The sequence below is a fragment of the Plecotus auritus genome, assembly GCF_963455305.1.
Source record: "Plecotus auritus genome assembly, chromosome: 3".
In the NCBI taxonomy this organism is placed as follows: Eukaryota; Metazoa; Chordata; class Mammalia; order Chiroptera; family Vespertilionidae; genus Plecotus; species Plecotus auritus.
In genome coordinates this window covers 120,951,029-120,976,442 of record NC_137772.1, presented here as the reverse complement: position 1 = coordinate 120,976,442, position 25,414 = coordinate 120,951,029, and the positions used below count along the sequence as shown (strand labels likewise).

At 41.1% G+C, this 25,414-nt stretch overlaps 1 protein-coding gene across 11 annotated transcripts in view; it reads left to right on the top strand.

Moving 5' to 3' along the window:
- The window catches only part of FRY (FRY microtubule binding protein), a gene marked incomplete at its 5' end in the record, with an annotated part of 677,381 nt that overhangs the window by 445,710 nt on the left and 206,257 nt on the right, over positions 1-25,414 (top strand). For all 11 annotated transcript variants that reach the window (XR_013960263.1, XM_080662182.1, XM_080662181.1 and 8 more), the window contains 5 exons: positions 15,462-15,561; positions 15,847-16,018; positions 22,389-22,645; positions 23,329-23,475; positions 24,464-24,632. Coding sequence is in view for 10 of the 11 variants with exons in the window: in XM_080662182.1 (XP_080518308.1) it covers positions 15,462-15,561; positions 15,847-16,018; positions 22,389-22,645; positions 23,329-23,475; positions 24,464-24,632 (845 nt within the window). The remainder of the gene's footprint in view (positions 1-15,461; positions 15,562-15,846; positions 16,019-22,388; positions 22,646-23,328; positions 23,476-24,463; positions 24,633-25,414) is intronic.

Genomic DNA, 25,414 nt, shown 5'->3' with positions numbered 1-25,414 from the left:
GGCAAACAGTTGACCAGTAGGTGAGCTTACTGCTGGAGTCCAGCCGATCAGGACTGAGTGAGATGGGCCAGCCATGCCCTGGAGCCCTCCTGCAATCCCTCCCAGGCTGGCCAATCTCCCGTGTCCCTCTCCAGCCCTGATTGTGCACTGGTGGGGTCCCTCAGCCTGGCCTGCACCCTCTCACAATCTGGGACCCCTTGGGGGATTTCAGAAAGCTGGTTTTGGCCAAATCCCACAGGCCAGACCAAGGGACCCCACTGGTGCATGAATTCATGCACCAGGCCTCTAGTTAATATATCAATCCTTATATTTGTCAGGTGTGATAATGGGAAAAAGTGAGTTTCTACATTCTTTTATAAACAATAATTTTATTCCACTCTGGGCTACAGTAGGGTGCTGATTGTGCAACCCAGGACAACCTGGTGCCTGCTCCACCCCAGGCCCCAGGAGGGGCGACTTGGAGCAACCGAGCACTTGTCCCACTCCAGGCCACAAGACAGCACTGCCGGGGTAACCCAGACCAATCCAGTGCACCCAGCCAAATTGCACTTCCAGAGGAACCTGGGTCACCACCCTGCCATGGATTATGGGGCCACACAGCAAATTACATGCCAGAGGGCTCTGGGTCCACACAGGGAGTCTCACACCAGAGGAACTGTACACATGCCCCAGACACCCCAAGAATCTGAAACAGACAACTGAGGGACCAGATCCATGGGAGAAGGGGATACAACTCAAAGCAAATACAATAAAGGCGTGAGACTCAAGGCAGATACAGCCTCTGGGCTAAAAATTTCCAGACCATTTGACTGAAGGGGCTTCAATCTCTTGGACCCAAGCAGGGTGCTCAGGGCCAGAAAAAGACAGCAAAAATGGGGAGACAAAGAAATAATCCCAAAAGGAAAGAAAAGGAGGAATCACCAGAAAAAGAACTGAATGAAATGGAGGCAAGCAATATGTCAGAGAAAGAATTCAGAGTAAGGGTTCTATAGATGCTCAACCATTTGGATGAGAAATTCACCAACATATGTAAGAATCAAGAGGAAATGAAGGATGATATAGCTGCAATAAAGAACAAAATGGAAGATTTGAATAGCAGACTAGAAGAAGCGGAGGACCAAATCAGCGAGTTAGAAGAGGGTAGAAAAAACACCCAAACTGAACAGAAATTGGAAAAAATAATTAAAAAGGAGAGTTTAAGGGAGCTTTGGGTCAATATGAAATGAAGAAACATCTGCATAATAGGGGTACCAGAAGGTCAAGAAGAGGAGCAAGGAATAGAAAACCTATTTAAAGAAATGATGACAGAAAAATTCCCTGACTTAGGGAAGAAAAAAGTCACATGAGTACAGAGAATCCCAGACAACATGAACCCAAAAAGACCCACACCAACACATTTGTCATAATTACAATGGCAAACATTAATGACAAAGAAAGAATCTTAAGGGCTGCAAGAGAGAGACAAAAAGTTACATACAATGGATCTAAGATTAGACTATCAAACAATTTCTCAACAGAAACACATCAGGCCAGTAAGGAATGGAATAAAGAATACAGAGTGGTGCAAAGCAAGGGACTGAATCCAAGAATACTCTATCAAATAAGACTATCAATCAAAATTGAAGAGGAAATCAGGTGCTTCACAAACAACAAAAAAAAAGGCTAAGGGAGTTTATGACTACCAAGCCAACAATACAAAAATGTTAAAGGGACTATTGTAAAAAGAAGAAATAGAAAGGGAACTAAGGAACCCGGACATAAAGAATGAAAATAGCAACAGTTGTGGGAACCCCTTTCATGTCCTGCGTGGTTCAGGATTCAGGTTCAGGGTTCAGGTTCTGAAGGAGGCCGTACACAAATGAAAGAGACTAGAAAAAGTATTAATTTGGGAATTGTGGGTCAGGCAGAAGCCCAAGAGAGGACTACACCCCGCTCTGGCCTTGCTATCCCTTTTATTAAGATTATGGGATACACCCATAGCCTTTAGGCAGGCAATTCCAATAATAGCCAATCAGCAAGAATTTACATAAGACTAACAGATGGAATAGAGGCTGCTTCAGCTACCAATGTCTCAACTAAATAGTGAGTGATTAGCTCTGACCTTTCAGAGCTTATAAGGTTAACCAGCTTTCTGGGTTCCTTGTCCACACCTTTCTGCTAGTGGGATATGCTATCTACAAGAGACCCACCTCAGAACAAAGGACTCACAGAGACTGAAAGTGAAGGGATGGAAAAAAATATTTTCAGGCAAATGAAAATGAAAAAAAAAAAACTGGGGTAGCAATATTTATATCTGACAAAATTGACCTCAAAGTGAAAGCCATAACAAGAGATAAGGAAGGCCACTTTATAATACTAAAGGGAGCAATACAACAAGAGGCTATAACTCTGGTAAACATATATGCACCAAATACAGGAGCATCCAAATACATAAAAGAACTTCTGGAAGATATCAAGGGAGAGATCAACAGCAATACAGTCATAGTAGGGGACTTTAATACCACATTGACACCACTGGATCAATCTTTTAGACAAAAAAAATCAACAAAGAAACAGCAATCATAAATGACTCACTAGATCAGAGAGAACTAATTGACATTGTCAGAACATTTCACCCCAAAGCTACAGAATATACATTCTTCTCAAGTGCACAAAGATATTTTCAAAGATGGACCACTTATTAGGACACAGACTAAGTCTCTTCAAGATCAAGAAGATAGAAATCATATCAAGCATCTTCTCAGATCAGTGGCATAAAATTAGAAATCAACTACAATAAAATCAATTTTTAAAAATCAAACACTTGGAGGCTAAATGGCATGCTATTAAACAATGTTTGTGTTACCAAAGAAATAAAAAAAAATGAAAAAACTTCCTGGAAACAAAAGACAATGAAAACACAACAATCCAAAATCCATGGGACACAGTGAAAGCAGTCCTTGCAGAAAAGTTCATAGCACTACAAGCCTACCTCAAAAATCAAGAAAAAAATGGTAATAAATTATCTAACCCTACAACTTAAAGAATTAGAAAGAGAGAAACAAGAAAACTCCAAAGTAGAAGGAAGGAAATAATAAAGATCAGAGCCGAAATAAACAACATAGAGACAAAAAAAAAAAAAATACAAAAGATCAATAGAACCAACAGCTGGTTTTTTGAAAGGATAAACAAGATTGATGAACCTCTAGCCAGGCTCACCAAAGAGCCAAGAGAGAGGACCCAAATAAACAAAATCGGAAATCAAAGAGGTAAAGTAACAACTGACCCCACAGAAATACAAAGGAATGTAAAAAGCATACTACACAAAACTCTATTCCAGCAAACTGGACAACCTAGATGAAATGGACATATTCCTAAGAAACATACAGTCTTCCAAAACTCTATCAGGAAGAATCAGATAATCTGAATAGGCCAATAACTACTGAGGAAATTAAAGCAGTAATCAAAAAACTTCCAGCAAACAAAAGCCATGGTCCAGACAGCTTCACAGGGGAGTTATACCAAACATTCAAAGAAGAAATAAAACCTGCCCTCCTCAGACTATTCTAAAAAATTCAAGAGGAAGGAACACTTCAACCTCCTTCTATGAAGCCAGCATTACCCTAACCGAAAAACCAGATAAAGATGATACAAAGAAAGAGAATTACCAATATCTCTGATGAACATAGATGTTAAAATCCTAAACAAAATATTAGCAAATCGTATCCAGCAATACATTAAAAAGATCATACACCATGACCAAGTGGGATTTATTCCAGACATGCAAGGCTGGTACAATATCCACAAGTCAATAAATGTGATACATCACATAAACAAATTGAAATACAAAAACCACATGATCATATCAGTTGGTGCAGAAAAAGCATTTGACAAAACCCAATACCCTTTTTTTATTGATAAAAACTCCCAACAAAGTGGGAATAAAGGGTTCATACCTCAACATAATAAAAGACTTATATGACAAACCTACAGCCAACATCATACTCAATAGGCAAATACTAAAAACATTTCCCATAAGAACAGGGACAAGACAGTGATGCCCACTTTCACCACTCCTGTTCAATATAGTACTAGAAGAACTAGCCTAGCAATCAGACAAGAAGAGGAGATATAAGGTGTCCAAATTGGAAAAGAAGAAGTAAAACTGTCATTATTCACAAATGACATGATACTGTACATAGAAAACCCTAAAGATGCCATCAAAAAACTACTAGGTTTAATAAATGAATTTGGCAATGTAGTAGCATACAAAATTAACATCCAGAAATCTATGACACCAATAATGAACTCAGAGAAAGAGAAACAAACAAACAAACAAACAAACAAAAATATCCCATTTACCATTGAATCAAGAAAATTAAGATACTTAGGAATAAACTTAATTAAGGACGGAAAAGACCTGTACTCAGAAAACTACAGGACATTGAAAAAAAGATAGAGGAAGATATTAACAAGTGGAAGAACATACCATGTTCATGGATTGGTAGAATCAACATCATCAAAATGTTCATACTACCCAAAGCAATCTATAGATTCAATGTAATCCCCATTAAAATACCAACGGCATATTTCACAGACCTAGAAAAAACTCTCCAAAAATTTATATGGAATTAAAAAAAAATTGCACCCTAACTGGTTTGACTCAGTGGATAGAGTGTCGGCCTGTGGACTCAAGGGCCCCAGGTTTGATTCCTGTCAAGGGCATGTACCTTGGTTGCGGGCACATACCCAGTAGGGAGTGTGCAGGAGGCAGCTGATCGATGTTTCTCTCTCATCAATGTTTCTAACTCTCTATCCCTCTCCCTTCCTCTCTGTAAAAAATCATTAACATATATTTTTTAAAAATAGCTGCAGCAATCCTGAGTAAGAAGAAAAAAGTTGGAGGGATCCCAATACCAGATATCAAGCTATATTACAAGCTACTATTCTCAAAATGGCCTGGTACTGGCACAAGACCAATGGAACAGAACAGAACCCAGAAATCAACCCAAGCCATTATGCTCAATTAATATTTGACAAAGGAGGCAAGAGCATAAAATTGAGTCAAGACAGTCTCTTCGATAAGTGGCGTTGGGAAAATTGGACAGATAAATGCAAAAAGTGAAACTAGACCACCACTTACACCATACACAGAATAAACTCAAAATGGATAAAAGACTTAAACATAAGATGGGAAACCATAAAAATCTTAGAAGAATCCATAAGCAGCAAAATATCAGACATATCTCATAGCAATATGTTTACCGATACATCTCCTAAAACAATGGAAACTAAGGAGAAAATAAACAAATGGGACTACATCAAAATAAAAAGTTTCTGCACAGCAAAAGAAACCATCAACAAAACAACAAGAAAACCCACTGCATGGGAGAACTTATTTGCCAATGTTATCTCTGATAAGGGTTTAATCTCCAAAATTTATAGGGAACCCATACAACTTAACAAAAGGAAGATAATCCAATCAAAAAATGAGCCAAGGACCTAAATAGACACTTTTTGTTAGTGGACATACAGAAGACCAAGAGACATTTGAAAAAATGCTCAAAGTCACTATTCATCCAAGAGATGCAAATCAAAATGATAATGAGGTACCATCTCACACCTGTCAGAATGGCTATTATCAACAAATCAACAAACAACAAGTGCTGCTGAGGATGTGGAGAAAAAGAAACCCTCATGCACTGCTGGTGGGAATGCAGACTGGTGCAACCACTGTGGAAAACAGTATGGCGTTTCCTCAAAAAATTAAAAATGGAACTCCCATTTGACCCAGTGATCCCACTTCTAGGAATATATCCCAAGAAATCAGAGACACCAATCCGAAAAAATATATGCACCCCTATGTTCATAGCAGCACCATTTACAATAGCTAAGATTTGGAAACCGCCTAAGTGCCCATCAGCAGATGTGTGGATTAAAAAAACTATAGTACATCTACACAATGGGATACTATCTATATATATATATATAAAAGCCTAACCCACCGTTATGACCAGACAACCAGAACGACTGGTCAACCAGTTGCTATGATGCGCACTGACCACCAGGGGGCAGATGCTCAATGCAGGAGCTGCCCCCTGGTGGTCAGTGTGCTCCCACAGCCAACCTCCCAGGGCCAGCCAACCTCCTGCAGTCCCTCCCCCCATCCCTTTCCCCAGCCGGCAGGCCCCGGCTGGCCCAGTCCTGATTGGAACTGGGCGAGATGGGCCTGATAGGCCCTGATCGCTGGCCAGGCCTAGGGACCCCACCTATGCACGAATTTCATGCACAGGGCCTCTGGTACTGCTATAAAAAAGGAAGAACTCTTACCATTTGCAAAAGCATGGATATAACTGGAGAGCATTGTGCTAAATGAAATAAGGCAGCCAAAGAATGATAAATACCACATGATCTCACTCATTTGTGGAATATAATGAAAAGGTAAACTGATGAACAAAAATATAGCCAGAGTCATAGAAGTATGGAACAGACCATCAAACCTCAGAGATAAAACAGGGGAGGGTGGTGGGGGGTAAGAGATCAACCAAAGGACTTGTATGCATATAAGCATAATCAATGGACACAGACAGTAGGGGGGTGAGGGCATGTGCGGGGGTGGGCAGGAGTGGCCAGGAAGAGATCAATGGGGGGAAAAGGAGGCATATGTAATACTTTCAACAGTAAAGAATTTAAATTAATAAAAATGCTTTTATTGATCTCAGAGAGGAAGGGAGAGGGAGATAGAAACATTAATGATGAGAGAAAATTTTGAATCCACTGCCTTCTACATGCCCCCTACTGGGGATCAAGCCCACAACATGGGCATGACTTTCTGGTTCATAGGTTGATGCTCAGCCACTGAGCAACATGGGCCAGACATGGTCTCTACATTCTTGTTCTTGGTTTCTTTTATTTCTGTAATGGAGTGTGTGCGTGTATGTGTGTGTGTTTGTGTTATGTGTATGTGTGTGTGTGTGTGTGTGTAGTGAACTTGCTGGTCTCCAATCAAACCTATAACTGTAACTATGACTATCATATAACTCTGGTTCTATTAAGAAATTTGGAAGTCTGAGTGGAACTTGAATAGGACCAGGAGAAGTAAAGATAAAAGTAGAAAGTGATGGTAGAACTGGTAATATTAATTTTGAAGAATTTTTCATAAAATATGGTTTATATTTTATTAAAATATATTAAATCTATCTCAGTACTATAATTTAGCACAAAAGAAAATAGTTCACCTATTAGACAGCAGTAGTTCAAGTAACTATTTGGCTTCTGTCCATGTTCTTATTAACTTTCCTCTTAACTCCAAATCATATCAGTACAGAACAGACAAGTAAATTGCAAAAGAGATTAATTGGCTTTTCAAGGTTATTAATCAAGGTAAAGAGTATGCTCCATATTAAAAGTACAGGCCATTTCCAATCACTGACCTAACAAAATTCTCTTAACATTTAATTAAATACTTAAGAATTCTGTTGACTTTATTCTTACTGTCTATCCAAAATACTACTAAAAATATTTAATAGATATTTCAGAATTATATATAAAGTCAAAGTTTTAACTTTTAAAGAATTGTATTGGGTTTATTTTTGTTGTCATTGTTGTTTGTATGTTTGTTTTGCCTTAAGTTAACTCTATAAATCTTTCCTAATTTAAAACAGGCCCAGCAACCTTGAAGTCTTAAAAGTCAGTGCCCCACTTGATCAATTTCCAAGGAAGAAATATGAAGCTTATGACTCATGAATCCCTATAGCACCCCCTACCTAGTGATGTTTAGCCTCATTTGATCCAGTTGGCCATCTGGAGGGTTGCAAGTGTGGGTATTGGGGCTCTAAAAACTTACTATCTTTTCTTAATGAAATTTATTAGGGTGATATCCTATCTAATAAAGAGGGAATATGCTAATTGACCCTCACACCATCGCAAAGATGGTGGCACCCACAGCCAATAAGGAGGGAATATGCTAATTGACTGTCCCCCCCCCTCAAAGATGTCAGCGCCCACAGTCACAAGATGACAGCGCCCAGTCCCCTCAGCCCTGCTGGGGTGGCAGGCGCGCGGCAAGGCCAGGGCCCACCCCCAGGTGGGCCCGACCACTCCATGCGCCTGCCTCCAGAGTCCCTCAGCCCCCCAGCCGCCCAGGTTCAGCCCAAGGCACAGGAAGCCTCGGATGGTGGTTGCCCAGCCTCCCAGGGCCACCCGAGGCTCAGGTAACCAGGGCCGGCCGAGGTTTGCACTGCTGGCAGTGGCAGCAGCAGAGGTGTGATGGGGCATTGCCTTCCCCTGATTGCTGGGTCGCCTCCCGCCCCTGAGGGCTCCCAGACTGTGAGAGGGGGCAGGCTGGGCTGAGGGACCCCCCCCATCCAGTGTATGAATTTTCATGCACCGGGCCTCTAGTTGGTTAATAAAATCATTTAGATATCAAATGCACAATTCTATAATACATCATTTGTATACCATATTGTGTGTTTACCTCACAATGTCAAAGCTCCTTTCATCACCATATATGTGACCCTCTTTACCCTTTACTACCCCCTCCCCCTTTCCTCTAGTAACCACCATACTGTTATCTATTTCTATGAGTTTTGTTTGTTTGTCATTTGTGCATTTGTTGCTTTTAGTTTTATATCCCACATATGATTGAAATCATATGGTTCTTGACATTTTCTCCCTGACTTATTTGCTTAGCATGATAATCTCAAGAGCTAGCAGTATTGTCACAAATGGCAGTATTTTGTCTTTTCTTATGGCTGAATAATATTCCATTATATATATGTACCACATCTTTTTTATCCAATCATTTATCAAAGGACACTTGCCATGTCTTGGCCATCATGAATAATGCTGCAATGAACATAGGGTACATATATCCTATATAATAAAGAGGTAATATGTAAATTAACCCTCACGCCATCACAAGATGGCTGCGCCCACAGCAGAGGCAGGGTCCCAGCAACACAAGATGGCTGTGCCCACAGTGGAGGCGAGGTTCCCATAACAAGCGATCAGCAGGGACCTGAGGCTGCATGGCACCGGGCCAGGGCGGGGGACCTGAGACTGCACCCCCCACCCAGGGGGGCTTGACTGGGGACCTCAGGCCTCACACCCCCCACCAGGCGGGGCTTGATGGGGGATCTCAAGGCATGCCCCTCCCCACCCCAGTGCTAGGCCGGGGGACCTCAGGCCACACCCTTCACCCCAGGCCAGGGGACCTGAGGACCCACCCCAGTACCCAGCCGGGGGACCTCAGGCCATGCCCCCCACCCAGCGAGGCTTGCCAGGGTACTTCAGGCCACACCCCCCGCCCTGGCGCCAGGCCAGGGGAGCTAAGGCTGCACCCCCGGCCTGGCAGGGCTTGATGGGGGTGGAGCTGGCCGCATCTGGATCTCACCCAATGGGGGTGGGGCCAGCTGGGTCTGGGTCTTGCATGATTTCGAGGCACACATGAGTGGGCGGGGACTTGACTCTGGGTCCTGCAGTGTGCCCCAGACTCTGACAGGAGGAAAATTTTCATATACATTTTACTAATTTTCTTTCATCTCTGACACTTCTATTATAGAGAAAGGGCAAATAGCAATACTAAAATATTTCCTCTAATTAATTCCTTTTTAATGTGCACGAATTTCGTGCACCAGGCCACTAGTCTTTATGAATAAATGTCTTTAAATATTTGGGGTAGATACCCAGAAGCAGGATTGCTGGGCCATATGCTAACTCTATTCTTAATTTTTTGAGGAGCCTCCATATTGTTTTCCATAGTGGCTGTACCAGTTTACATTCCCATCAGTAGTAAATGAGGGTTTCTTTATCTCCACAGCCTCTCCAACACTTGTATTACTCTTCTTGTTGATAATAACCACTCTAACAGGTGTAAGGTTGTATTTCATTGTAGTTTTGATTTGCAGTTCCCTAATAGCTAGTGAAGTTGTTTGTTTCCATATACAAAAATTAACTCAAAGAATAAAAGACCTAAATATAAGACCTGAAACAATAAATTACATAGAAAACGTGGTAAACAAACTAAACTTATGAACTTAGTTCTTAGAGAGGATTTTATTAATTTGCCCTCAAGGGCAAGGGAAGTAAAAGCAAAAATAAATGAATGGCAGTATATCATACTAAAAAGCTTCTGCATAGCAAAAGAAACTGTCAACAAAACAAAAAGGCAATCACCCAAATGGGAGAAGACATTTGCAAATAACACCTCCAACCAGAGGTTAAATACCCAAAATATATAAAGAACACATAAAATTCAACAACAAAAAAACAAACAACCCAGTTTAAAAAATGGGCATAGGACCTGAATAGACACTTCTACCAGGAAGGCATACAAATGACCAACAGATATATGAAAAGATGGAAACTTAGGTATCTTGAGTTTGAATTCAACCTGTGTGCTTTGAGCAAGTTACTACAAATTCTTACTCATCTGTAAAATGGGAGTGATAATAAGGCTAGAGCATGGATTAAATAAAATAAGTCTCTTGATCTGAAACCTGGCCCTAAAAAACACCCTGTAGACACTATTATTCACTAGCTGTTAGAGGCAAAAAGCTACTGAGTAATCCCCTCCGTCGACTAGTAAAATCTGTTAAAAGAATGCCTCAGTTACCCTGACCTTTGTCATTTAGTTCTAAAGAAACCATAGCTAGTGGGTATTTCCCAAATTCTTCAAAAATCTCCTCCTTTCTAGCCCTGGCTGGTTTGGCTCAGTGGCTAGAGAGTGTCAGACTATAGACTGAAGGGTCCCGGGTTCGACTCCAGTCAAGGGCACATTCCCAGGTTGTGAGCTCGATCCCCAGTGTGGGGCGTTCAGGAGGCAGCTGGTCAGTAATTCTCTCTCATCATTGATGTTTCTATGTCTCCTTTCCTTTCTGAATCAATAAAAATATATATTTTAAAAATCTTCTCTTTTCTAGATTGAAAAAAAACACTTTTATTTCTTGTTTGCTTTCTGAATTGTACCTACCTTTCACATTTATTTCACCATTTGATTTTTATTCTGTATAATCACAGCTGCCTTTATTCATCTTGTGCCATTCCAGAGGGCCTATGGTGAATAATTAAATGCTGGAAGGTATACGATTCCATTTCTAAGCCTGTTTAATATAACTACATTCACATGGTTTATGTGTTCTCTCTTGTTCATTTTATATCTTTCTCACTTTTTCTTATCTGGGTTTTTTTTTTTCATTTTCTGGATCTGTGTTATTCCTCTCAGTATTGTTTCACATAAATTCCATAGGTCATTCTTAAGCAACTAATGAATACCTTCATTACTTGGTCAAGTGCACAGCCCACATAAGAGACAGACTTTATCTGTTCTTTTCCTGCCTTTAAATTCCCAGCAGTGTTTTCTCTATATAAATATATATGAATTAAGTCCCAATGTCAAAGATAGAGATGTAGGTAGGGCCACCTCTGCACTATGGGGCTCAAAAAAAATGTCCTTTCTATTTTCACAATCAGAATGGTCTGCTTCCAGATATTGTAGTTTGTAAGAATTCCAATGTAGACTGCTTGTGACATGTTCTGCTGTGGGCTGCTAGGAACACTGTGGGTAAAAGGATGAGTCCTTTGGAGTTAGGCATATCCAGCAGGGCATCTAGGATCCACTACTTCTATGTGACTTGGGGCAAGTGCTTAGCTTCTCTAAGCCTCAGCAGCATTTTGTGACAATTAAATCACAAATCTAGGTAAAGGCAGAAACTGGCACAAAGTAAGCACATCATAACATAAATGTCACCTATCCTTCATAATCCTCTTCACCACCATTGTCTGGGGGCTTTCCCCAATTCTCTATTTGACACATCAACCTCATGCTTTTTTGTTCATTTAAAACTGAACAGTCTAGAAAAGTAATCATTTTGGAGTGCAAATTAGTAAAGCCATTTTGGAAGGCAATAGTGCATTATCTCCCCAAAATTTAAATGTGCCCTTTGACCCTGCATGATGTCTTCTGTTTTAAAGAAATACTTGCACATCTGGTGTTTGTGGCATTATAATAATGAAAAAATGAGAATAACAGAGGATCTGAGTGCAGGAAATTCATTAGTAAAACCCCACGAGGTCAACATCTATGGGGAAGTGAAGGAAATAGAACTGGGCAGAGGAGTGAAAACTTCAACCAGTCCCTCAGGGGCTGCTGCTGCTGGGGAGCAGGCATAACCTTGGCCTGAGTACATCTCTCAGGCTGAAGGCAATTCCCAGAGAGGGTTCAGCCAGCAATATCAGCCTCCAAAACTTCAGTTGGAGGATTGAGTGGCGGGTTCTGAAAGGGGACTCGAGGTGGCATACCACTGCATCCACTACATGAGTGGTTATTTATAGTCTGTCCACACTGTGGAATACTGTGCAGCTTTTAAAGAAGACTGAAGTGGGCCTTATTGTTCACTGTAAACCTAATTTTCAAACACTACATGTAGATAGTATAATCTCATTTATGTTTAAAATTCTGTATAGTGGGGGTGGGGTATGTACATACACATCTTTGTATATCGACTTAGAAAAGGGCTAGGACACATACCAAAATGTTGACAGTGATTACATGTAGGGTCAGAAACAATGGCTGAGGGAGAGAAGGAGATGGGGCATGTCCACATTTTATTCTATGCACCTGCCTACAACCAACACTGACTTGCCAGCCAGGAAAGTGGAGCATCTTCAGAGTGGGTCCTAAAGCCTCATGTGTGTGTTTTTTTTAAAAGGAAAATATATTCATGTATTACTAATACCATAAAAAATTAAAATTTAAGTAATATAGAATATAAAAAGTACAAATCTTTTTTTATGAGTCTAAGCAACTCTCACTATAATCTCTCACTAAGCTTTTCCACCATAAGATGGGCCTGTATTCATAGTCGGATTGTGCCTTTCTAGAAGAGTGAAAGTTCCAAAACAGAACTTCTGAGACAGTGTAATTATATACAATCAATAAAGGAACCCACAGAATAACAAGTATGTTTTTCACCTTCAGGCTACCTTCTGCTTTCTGAAAGTTGCCTTAAAATAAATATCAGATATTGAGATCCCTACTTTGTTCTTCTTTCTCAGGATTGCTGCAGCTATTTGGGGTCTTTTTTTTATTCCAGATGAATTTTTGGAGAGTTTGTTCTAGGTCTGTGAAATATGCCATTGGTATTTTAATGGGGAGTGCATTGAATCTATAGATTGCTTTGGGTAGTATGGACATTTTAATGATGTTGATTCTACCAATCCATGAACATGGTATGTTCTTCCATCTGTTTATGTCTTCCTCTATCTCTTTTTTCAGTGTCCTGTAGTTTTCTGAGTACAGGCCTTTTACCTCCTTAGTTAAGTTTATTCCTAAGTATCTTAAATTTTTTGGTGCGATGGTAAATGGGATTTTTTTAAAATCTCTCTTTCTGTAAGTTCACTATTGGTGTATAAAAATGCCATAGATTTCTTGGCAGTCTTCTGGTACAGACCATCCACTAATAGTTTTCTCGCCAGGAGTTTTCCATTTGTGACCTTATTTCCACTATAGTTAAGAAAATGCATACAGTAAAAAGATATTATCTTTAAATAGTATACCATAGCAAGAAATAGTGGATTTGATCTCCATGTTGCATTTGATTATGCCTCTAATTGCCTCATACTTTGTTGTCCATGTCCTTATTTTCCCCTAGCTTTCATACCACACATACAATCAATTACCAAATCCTGCTGACATTTCTGTTTCTACTGTCCGTGCACTAATTCAAACCCTTATCAATTCCTATCTGGATGATTGTCACAGCTTCCAATATTGACCCCCTGCAACCCATTCTCCATTCAGCAGCCAGAGTAAGTGTTCAAAACCTAATGTCATTTCTTCACACATCTTCCCACCCCCACCCCCACTGCAAATCCTGAAGGATCTTCACACATTCCCCCACCCCCACCCCCACCCCAGTCCCATCACCTTCTATTCTTCTACTTATTTCTTTCACTCAGAGAGTCTTTCCTTTTTCACAAGGTATCTTGCTGTTTCATTCTTATAATTTTTTAAAATGTTCTCTTTGCCCAGAACACTCCCATACCACCCTTCCATGACCTGGCTGATGTCTCCTGGGGCTTGAGGCTCAGTTTATTTGTCTCTCGTTGGGAAAAGCCTTTACTGACCCAACTCTGATTTAGGTGTCCCTCATCAAGAGTTCACAATCTGCCATCATACCACTCATCATAACTAGACTGTATAGTTTTGTCTCCCTAAATATACTGGAAGCTGCCCTTAGAATTAGCCTCACTAATCCTATATAATAAAAGCCTAATGTACTAAGTGTCCAACTGTTCACTTGACCATATGACCAGTCACTATGATGTGCACTGACCACCAGGGGACAGATTCTCTGACCGATGGGTTAGCTTGCTGTTGGGGTCCGGCCCATCAGGACTGAGCGAGATGGGCAAGACATGCCCTGGAGCCTTCACACAGTCCCTCCCCAGCCCTGATCATGCACTGGTGGGGTCCCTCAGCCTGGCCTTCACCCTCTCACAATCTGGGACCCCTCAGGGGACGTCGGAGAGCCAGTTTCAGCCTGATCCCTGCAGGCCAGTCCAAGGGACCCCACCAGTGCACGAATCCGTGCACTGGGCTTCTAGTAATATCATAAGCACTTTGCAATTGTTCATGGTATATGTTTCTTGCTTAATAAGTGTAGAGAGATTGAATGAAAATATTAAATCAGTGAGCTATTGAAAAAATTTAAATATGTCATCTAAATGCTATCCTTTCTATTTGTATTTGTTTTTCATTAAAATCTCTATGTATTAGATAGATTTTTTAATGTTTGTTTCTCCTGGTGTGACAATGTTCTATTTTAAACAAAAATAGAGTTATTTCCCTGTATCAACTAATGAACAGCAAAAGAAGGAGGCAATACATCTACACAATGGAATTCTATGCTGCTGTAAAAAAGAAGGAATTCTTACCATTTGCAACAGCATGGATGGAATTAGAGAGCATTATGTTAAGTGAAATAAGCCAGTCAGAGAAAGATAAATATCACATGATCTCACTCATGTGTGGAATATAATGAACAACATAAACTGATGAACAAAAATAGAACCAGAGACATAGAAGCATTGATCAGACTGTACAACGTATAAGGGAAGGCGGGGGGTGAGGGGCTAAGAAGTCAACCAAAGGACTTGTATGCATGCATATGAGTAAAATCAATGGACACAGACTGTAGGGGGGGAGGGCTTGTGCTTGGGGGAGGGGGTGGCAGGAGAGAGGTCAATGGGGGAAAAAGGGAAGCATATGTGATACTTTAAACAATAAAGAATTTTTTTTAAAAAAGGAGGCAAAACAATTGCCAAATGGGCATGGGATGTCATTAATAAGTGTGACTGAGGTCAGTGTGCTTTCTAGGATTTGAGAGGTAATTGGTTTATTAAGATTACTAGTCAGGCAGTCTTATAAACTGTGCTTTTTGGTGTGTGTGTGTTTTTTTGTTTGTTTGTTTGTTTTTTAGGAACTATCCCTTCGACATAGTGACGTTGCTAAACCTTGTTCTATTTAAGGCCTCTGACACCAACAGAGAGACCTATGAAATCTCCATGCAGCTCATGCAGGCATGTACCATTTACTGACATAGAAACATCCACCCTTGGGCACAGAAAATAGAAATGGGGGTTGATCCCTGGGTTACTATTTCTTGATATGCATTTATTTATGTCATATGTGCATATCACTATAAATAGGAATTAACTGATGCTATCCACTGAATATAATTATATTAAATACTACTATATTGAATACTATTATATTTATTAGTTTACTTTGAACCTTTATTAAATAGAAATGCTCCTGATGTAGCCAATATTTTTCTGTATTCTTACTTTCCTACCTCTTTATAGATCCTTGAAGCAAAGCTTTTTGTTTACTCAAAGAAAGTAGCGGAACAAAGACCTGGCAGTATTCTCTATGGAACCCACGGCCCATTGCCACCCCTCTACAGCATGTCACTAGCCCTCTTGTCATGTGAACTGGCCAGGATGTATCCCGAGCTCACTCTCCCGCTCTTCTCAGGTACCAGACAATAATCAGTGATGACATATGTGATCCTTTCTGCTCTAACTAATCTTGCTTTTTAAATTTTAATGCCAATTTAGAATCATACTTATTGGTGCTAAATTTATAGATCAAAATTATTATGGATTAAGTCCAGTTACATACAAAAGTAAATTTTATAATGTCTTTAAATGTAAAAGTATCTGTTTATCTAAAACAGTGTAGGTATAAATAAACATGGGACAAATGCAAAGATGCTTAATCATGTTTTACAAACAAGATTGTCTATGTAAAATTTTCTAAAGAAATGAATATGGGTTGTGTAACTTCTAACACATATAATTGCTGCAAATTGTTTGCTGGTGGCAATAGTAAAGGTGATTTATAGCTTGTATGTTGCTACATATATGAATTGTTGAGAGTTTTATATTTGGCACATCTTTGCAAGTAATCTTTGTGAATAATTTTTTTATAAATCTATTTTTAAAAATTGTATTGGTCAATTAAGTTTTGCCTGAGCACACATAGTACCTTGAGGGGAGGCTGACTTTGGTATCTTGAATTCATCTCCTTTGTCTACATCTCCACTGCCTTAGTCCAAACCCTCATGAGTCCTGCCCCTGGCCCTCCCCACCTGTAACACCCCTGACTGCCATCCACCTGCAAAGCAAAACCAAATATATACAGCACTTCCTAACTCAAATGTGTCTACCCAGTTGTCCTAAAAATTGCTAATAACAGCTTCTATCTATTGAGTGGTTAATGTGCCAGGCTCTGTTCTAGGCCCTTTATATACATTTCACTTATAATTTAATCTTAGACTCCATGAGTAGAGGTTAGAAGTGAAGCTCTAGAGTCAGGCAGCCTGGGTTAATCACTGGCCCAACCATGCACTAGCTGCCGGACCACAGGCAAGTCACAGAGCCTCTAAACTTTGTTTCTTTGTCTGCAACAAAAATTACCTCATAGGATGTAAGGATTAAAATGAGCTAATAATAATCAAGCTATTAGCCCAGTCCTGACATGGGATTGTCACCATCACCACTACCATTGGAATCATCATTTCTATATTACAGATGAGAAGCTAATGCTTAGAGATGTTCAGTAATTTGCTCAAAACCATATAATGAAGGAAGCAGCCAAGTCAGAATTAAATCGAGACATCTTTCCCCAAAGCCAGTGCTATAAAATTGGAACACCTTCACCTATAAGACACCTCCTGTTCCAAGCTTGCTTTCTGCCTTTTACCCAACAAACCTTTATTTAATTCTCAGGTAATCCTTGCTTCTGTTCATGCTGCTTCCTCTGCTGGAAATGGCCCTCTCCCTAATTCATAATCATCCTTAAGATCTATTTAAAATCTACTATTTTGTAAAACCTCTCCATCTACCTGAGACAGAGTGAGCCACATCCTCACAGGGTGCCTAAAACAGTGTGTGGTGGGGGATTCAAGAAAAGCCTTTTTTTATCATTGACTCTGTTACAAAAGGCCCCATTTTCCCCTCCTTTACCTACCTTCACCCAGCCTTCACCCCCTCCCTCTGTCCATCACCACACTGTTGTCTGTATCCACAGGCCATGCATATATGCTATTTGATTAATCTCTTCACCCAAGAAAATCCTTTTCAATAAATTAATTCTCTCCTTTAAAAAGTAAATTTCATTTTTATTTACTTCAACCAAGAGTTGAGGGCCACCTCAATGTTAGGCACTGTTCATGGGTCCTCAGAATACAGTGGTAAATAAAACAGTCTCTCCCATCAAAGGTTCATCATAATCTAGTAATAAAGTAAGGCTTACAATTGTATAGCTGTGATACAGTGCAGAAACTGCAATAAATAAAGCACATTCTGCTGGGAGATGAAGGTGTGATCAATTATTGGGCCAGGAATATCAGGAAAGACTTCCCAGAGAATGTGATGTCTGAGCTGCAATTCAAAAGAAGTAGAAATTTGCAAAGCAGACAAATAGTTGACATTATGTGGGTAAGCAGGTAGGCATTACAGACCAATGAAATGTTGTATGCTTGAACTCAGAGGTGCCAAATAGCAGGTTAATTTGAGAGACTATATAGTGGTCAGTTGGCTAACATAATATATACAGGGACAGGGGAGAGTCATGGACAGATAGAAGCAGGAGTCAAATCTTAGAAGGCCTTGTATTGCTCCCTAAGGACTGTTGTAGGCCAGTGATCTCCATGTCCTTCTTGAAACCCCTCAGAGCCCTGTGAACAACAGGAAGGGCATCCAGGCAAGGTGCTTGGGTTTTGAAAGCCACTGATCAGTATCAAACAAGAATGCATTTTAGAAAGATGGGCTACAGTGTGGAGGGGACAGTAGAGGACATGCAGTCTAGAGAGAGGAGACCAGCTGAGAAATGATGACAGTCATCCAAGGAGGAAGTTATGAAGGCTGGAACTGAGGCAGCCCAGAGCAAGTGGAGAGGAGAGACCAGGGTGATGAATCCTGGGTGGAGCACACAAAAGAGAGTGCCTGTGTGAATCTGGGGCCAGTGGTGATGACCCCATCTTGAGAGTCGTTCAGGGAGAACAGAAGGTTTAGGGTGAAGTGGGGGACATGAGCTAACTTGGGATACTGAGTATAGGTCTCTGTATAGACAGACCAGTGTCAAGGGGAGGCCAGCACTAGCACCTCATGGAGGAACAGAAGGATTTAGAACCAAGGGAGCAGATGAGATTGTGTTTGGACAGATCCCAGAGTGAGAGAAAGAACCTGGACACCCAATTTCCAAGCACTGGGTCAAGGAAAGAAGGGTGAGGGAGGGCATGGAGGCACATTGAGAGAGAACACCTAGGCCCACTGTCTAGGTGATTTTAATGGAAACCTGGAGAAAGAAGATTTATTGAGGAGGGAGTGAACAGTCCACAGCCTTGAATGGAATAGAGAGATCCCAAAAGATAAGATCTAAAATTACCCTCTGGATTTCTCAATTCATTGGTAACTGTCAGTAGTTTCCTTGGAGACATAGCAGCAGGAGCCAGATCTCAGCTGTATGGCTGAGAAAGAAGGAAAGAGGAAGGGTGGGGCTATGGGGGATGCAGATTCAGAGGATGAGTGAGGTTTTATTTTAGCAAGTTTATTAGCTGAGTGGGAGAAGCTAGTAGAGGAGAGAGTCTGACCTTGAGGAGAGAATCTGACCTTGAGGAGAGAGGAAATAAGTAGTATGGCAAGTTTAACAAGAAAAGAAGCTCATATGATGAGTTGCAATCAGGTTTTCCTCAAGAGTTGACTTTTGAAAATTTTGGTTTATGAGGAATAACATTTTAGAAATACTGTTTTTTAAAAAGGTGGTTATAATAGCTCTTGTTTTTACTGCCTTTATTATTTAAAACCCTGTGGTGAGATTTTTATTACCTACTAGAGGTCCGGTGCATGAAATATGTGTAGGGGGGGGTGTCCCTCAGCCCAGCCTGTACCCTCTCCAATCTGGGACCCCTTGAGGGATGTCCGACCGCCCATTTAGGCCCGATCCCAGGCGGTTAGACATCCCTCTCACAACCCAGGACTGCTGGCTCCCAACTGCCCTCCCCTGCAGGCCTGGTCCCCCCCAACTGCCCTCCCCTGCTGGCCTGGTCCCCCCTCAACTGTCCTCCCCTGCAGGCCTGGTCCCTCCTAACTGTCCTCCCCTGCAGGCCTGGTCCCCCCTAACTTCCCTCCCCTGCAGGCCTGGGTCCCCCCCAACTGCCCTCCCTTGCTGGCCTGGTCTCCCCCAACTGCCCTCCTCTACCAACCTGGTCACCCCCAACTGCCCTCCTCTCCTGGCCTGGTCACCCCTAACTTCCCACAGCTGCCCTCCCCTGCAGGCCATCTTGTGGTGGCCATCTTGTGGCAGCCATCTTGTGTCCACATGGGGGTGGCCATCTTGTGTCTTGGTGTGATGGTCAATTTGCATATTACTCTTTTATTAGATAGGATATTTTCAAATGACTTAATTCCTTGTCAGTAACCAGCCAAGTTGTTTGGGTCTTTCCCAAAGGAGCTGGAAAATATATATAGCAGTTCACTGACAACGTCTCACATTTTATTTAATTTGTTTCTGGAGAGGTGAATGGGGGAGTTGTTTGCATATCTGTGGCATTTTTTTCTTCTATTTCCTTCAAAAACTCCTCTACAATCCAGGCCCTGGTGGAGGTGCCTGGGGTACCTCTGACCAACATCCCATCCTCTCATTAAGATGCATTAACATAATAAATAATTAATTAATGGATTTTGTGATATGTTAGAAGGTGATTGTGTCTACAAAACGTCTATAGACCACCCTGGCTGGCATAGCTCAGTTGGTTGGAACATCTTCCCATACACAGAAAAGTTGTCTGTTCAATTCCCGGTCAGGGCACATACCCAGGTTGCAGGTCAGTCCCTAGTGGGGGCGCGTATAGGAGATACCAATTGATGTTTCTCTCATACAGTGACATTTCTCTCTCTCTCCCTCCCCAAAAAATCTAGGCTTTCATACCACTGTTAAAGATGACAAGTATTCTTTTTATTTTTAATTATTATCTAAAGCTGTGGTTGGCAAACCACAGCTCTTGAGCCACATGCAGCTCTTTGGCCCCTTGAGTGTGGCTCTTCCACAAAATACCATGGCCTGGGCGAGTCTATTTTGAAGAAGTGGCATTAGAAGAAGTTTGAGTCTAAAAAATTTGACTCTCAAAAGGAATTTCAATCGTTGTACTATTGATATTTGGCTCTGTTGACTAATGAGTTTGCCGACCACTGGTCTAAAGTTTTACATATATCTCCTAATAGTGGTTGTCCTTGTGAATGAAAAGTTTATTCCTTCCAAAGTCTCAATCCTTTCCAGCAGAGTTTAAGTCATTCTTTTGCCATGAAAGGGCTCTGTCTCTTTGTAACTAGAAATCCTTTTCCTTCGCTGAACTCCCAAAGCACACTGTTTGAGCCTCTGTGAGTCACTTGTCACTTTCTACCTTACCCCAGAATTATCCATGAACATAACTTGTGTCAGAGCCTCCTGCTCAGGGCTGGAACTGAGGCTTCAGTCTCCTCTCTCCACCCAGCACATGGCCTTGCACCTAAAAAAGGCCCAGTGTGTTGGAATGAATGACTGCTCTGATTTTACAAGGATCTAAACATATGTCATAGTAGTCATCACATCCATAAAGTTTAAAAATTTAGTAAATTTTGAAATTTTGACCCATGTAAAACATAACAGTTTAACACTGTCTGATTCTTGTGGCACAGCATTAAATATGTATACTCTTAATCTTCAAAGTAAAAAATTGTAATTGTAATTTTAGGAAAAGTGCAAAATTAGTTAAAACTACAGTGTCAGGAATCCAGTGGGTTTGCTTGGTGTAATTCTTGTTATCTGTGCTGTTCTATTTCTTAACAGCCATGAGCTCTCTAAATGAGGTCCCCTCCCATGCCAGGTAGTAAGTGCATCAGATTAGCTTTCTCATTTTCCTTAGGAAAAAAAAGGTTTCTTTTCTAGAAGGTAGAAATCAGAGGTTATCTTAGATCTTGCAGCACATGCATAACGCAGTTCTTTTATTTCTATAGAAGGCTCATTCAGGTTATGAAATTAAAATGCTTCTGGCTGTGAACGCATGCAACATGCTATTAGAGAAAGCTTTAGTGAAATGACTGGGCTGCACACATAGTTTCAACCTTTGATTCATTTATGTCATGAAACAGAACATTGAGCATGCAGCTTCCACATAGTTGGCAGTTTTCAAGTGGACTTCATGGACAGGAGTTGGCACACTGGATGGATTTTTCCCGGAGACTCCCATCCCACTTTTTAACACCTAATAGTGCATAGAAGATGCTCTATTGGTATGATATTGGTGCAGTGGAAAGACAGCCACTGTTCTAATAGTCCTAACCACTGTTTATTTAGAGCCTACAAAATAACAAGCACCATGCTGAGCATATTACATAACATTATTATTCTATATTTAATCCTCACAATAGCCCAATGTGGAACCCAGTGGCCTCATTTGACAGAGGAGGAAACGGAGGAACAGAGAAGTTAAGTAACGAACCTAGAGTCTCATGCAGCTAGTGTGTGGAGGCACTGGATCTAATCACATGTCCTTTTGGTCTCAAGTCCCTTGTTCTGTCCACTCTAATGTACCTCTTCTATTAGCAATGGATTGAACTCAGGGGGCCTCCCCCTCACTCCATTCTCACCAAGCCATGCTCTTCCCACTGTGCTCTCTCACTTTCCCCCACAGGGCACCAGATTTGAAAGGAAAGGCTAGAGGACAAGCATCAGTTTTAAGATTTCATGGCCTTGGGGAGCTGCTGTGTATGCAAGTGCCCTGTGCTATCTGTCAGTAGTGTTAATATTTTAGTTTATTTTAATGCCATAACACATGGCTCTCTATCACCACCCTTCTCTTTAGAGGTAAGCCAGAGGTTCCCCACAACGCACCCAAACGGGCGTCAAATTATGCTCACCTACCTGCTACCCTGGCTGCACAACATCGAGCTGGTGGACAGCAAACTCCTCCTCCCGGGGTCGAGCCCCAGTAGTCCAGAGGATGACAGCAAGAACCAGCAAGGAGAAGTGACCACTTCTCATGGGCTGAAAGGGAATGGCTGGGGCTCCCCAGAAGCTACGTCTCTAGTCCTGAATAACCTCATGTACATGACGGCCAAGGTATCGTGCCCCCATAACATGGCTCCATCGTCCCAGAAAATCTGGGCTCATCAAACTCTAGGCTGCAAACCCAGGGAGAGTGGCATTTGTCATTAAAAATCAAGTGAACAAGGTGATGGTGATGGCTACACCACAGTGTGACTATACTTAATGCTATCCAACTGTACACTTAAAAATGGTTAAGCCCTAGCCGGGTTTGCTCAGTGGTTAGAATGTCGGCCTGTGGACTGAAGGTTCCCGGGTTCGATTCCAATCAAGGGCACATGCATGGTTGCAGGCTCGATCCCGAGTAGGGGCTGTGCAGGAGGCAGCTGATCAGTGATTCTCTCTCATCGTTGATATTTCTATCTCACTCTCCCTCTCCCTCCCTCTCTGAAATAAATAAAAATATGTATTTTTAAAAATGTTTAAGACGGTAAACTTTATGTTACATGTATTTTACCATAGTTTTAAAAATTATAAAATAAGAAGTCTAACATTTTTAATCACATGAACAAGCATTGTGCATTACTAATTTGTGTGTTACAAATTGCTGAAAGTGGCATCTTTTGGATGGCTGGCCATGTGTCCCCTTCTATGGTTTTGAGATAGCCATGACCCTTAAAAGCACTTTTAATCAAACATTTTGCACCCCTGTGTTTTCCCCATGTCTCCTGGATCAGTGTTTCTTTTGTTTGTTGCAGTATGGAGATGAAGTTCCTGGACCAGAAATGGAAAATGTTTGGAATGCTCTAGCCAACAATGAGAAGTGGAGTAACAACTTGAGGGTCACCCTGCAGTTCCTGATCAGCCTGTGTGGGGTTAGCAGTGATACACTTCTCTTGCCCTATGTAAGTTTCCCTGGGCTCTCAGTAGGCATTATCTTGTTGGTGGCTCCATCTGCAAGTGCAAGTCAGAATGTGCCCTTTGTTCCAAGTAAAATAGAGATGTTCTTTTATCCGTTACTGAGGCTGGCTTCTATAAACATTGGACCCATTATGTAAGAGAAACTAAGTAAGGCATATTATTTCTAATAAAAATATTTCATGTTTACTTTTTGATGCTCTTAAAATAGAATAAAAATGCAGAATACCCAGATTTTTCTCTTCAAATTTAGTTGGTAGAAGATAAATCCAAGCAGAGAGAAATCTTTCTGAGATGCCCAGTATATAGTGTTTGTAGTCAAAAGTGACATGATCATCAACAACGACAGGATTTTTAAGCCCTAACTCACTTGGCATGTGTGTATGGCTGTTTCCTGAGAGATCCTGGGCCCACTTGCTGTTTTAAGCTCCATCAGCCTCATTGCAGCTTCCGCACCTCAGGTTTGACTCTGAGGGCTCCAGTAGCACAGAGCTTTATTCCAGAGTTGTCAGTTATTTTTAAAATGTAAAATCATCCAAACAGCTAAAATTCATTTGTTTCTAGGGGAGAAGAGAATAGCAGGGGACCAGATTCCTTTTTAAACAAAAAATAGATCTCAGTTTTTTCCCATGGTTTATATAAATGAAATCCTTTCTCAAGATAAAACTTCAGATGGCATGTTTTTTGCTTTTGGTTAAATTTCAGAAGCCCCAAAAGTAACTTTTGTAAACTCAGCCATTAGGAAGGGTAAGACCTTTGACACACACTCCCATCAGATGTGCTGTAGAGAAAGGTGAGTTTTAATCCAGACACTACGATTGTCTCCAGGCAGCAGGAAGATAAGCTACCAGGGTAGTAGCTCCTGGGGATAACACTTCATGGCAGTGAGTGGGTTATATTCTTTGCTGCCAACCCACTGGCATTATTGTGGACAAGGCTCTTTGAAACATCCCTGTGTTCTGTTTTTCGTCTTAGATTAAAAAGGTGGTGATATATTTGTGCCGTAATAACACCATTCAAACCATGGAAGAGCTGCTCTTTGAGCTGCAGCAGACGGAGCCCGTGAACCCCATCGTCCAGCACTGTGACAATCCACCGTTCTACCACTTTGCTGCCAGTAGCAAGGTCTCCACAGCAGCCTCTGGTAGGGCCGGTGGACAGCCTGTCCTGGGTCTCTGATGTTCCTTTGTGTGGAAACTGAAAGGATACGAGTGTGTTGCTACTTCTGATTCTGGCATGTATTTTCATTTAAGAGGTGGTTTAAATTGTGACAATATGGATGGACCTAGTGGGCATTATGTTGAGTGAAACAAATCAGTCAAAGACAAATACCATATAATCTCATTTATGTGTGAAATATAAAAACAAAATAGACAAATAAACAAAACAGAGAGCATACTCATGGTTGCCAGAGGGTAGGGGGGGCTAGGTGACAAAGGTGAAGTGATTAAGAAGTACAGATTGGTAGTTACAAACAGTCACAGGGATATAAAGTACAGCATAGGGAATGTAGTCAATAGTATTGTAAATACTATGTATGGTGTCAGCTGGGTAGTAGACTTACTGAGGTGATCACTTCATAAGGTATATAAATGTCTAATTACTATGTTGTATGCCTGAAACATACAATATTATATGTTAATAGTAATTGAAAAATAACTTTAAAAAAAGAAAGATGGCTTAAGAATAGCTGAGATTAAAAAATGATTTTGTAAGCATAACTGATAATCGGTGGCCCAGTATTCACATGCCCTAAGCTTTATACTTTAGGCTGATCCCAGGTAGGACACAGCATCACTTAGGAATCTCAGTCGGCACCTTCCATCTTGTGTTTATGGGATTCCCTTGGTGAATATTCTCTCAGAATTGACTAAAATGCCTCTAACAATATTACCACTTTCCATAAATTGGCCTTTCAGCATCATT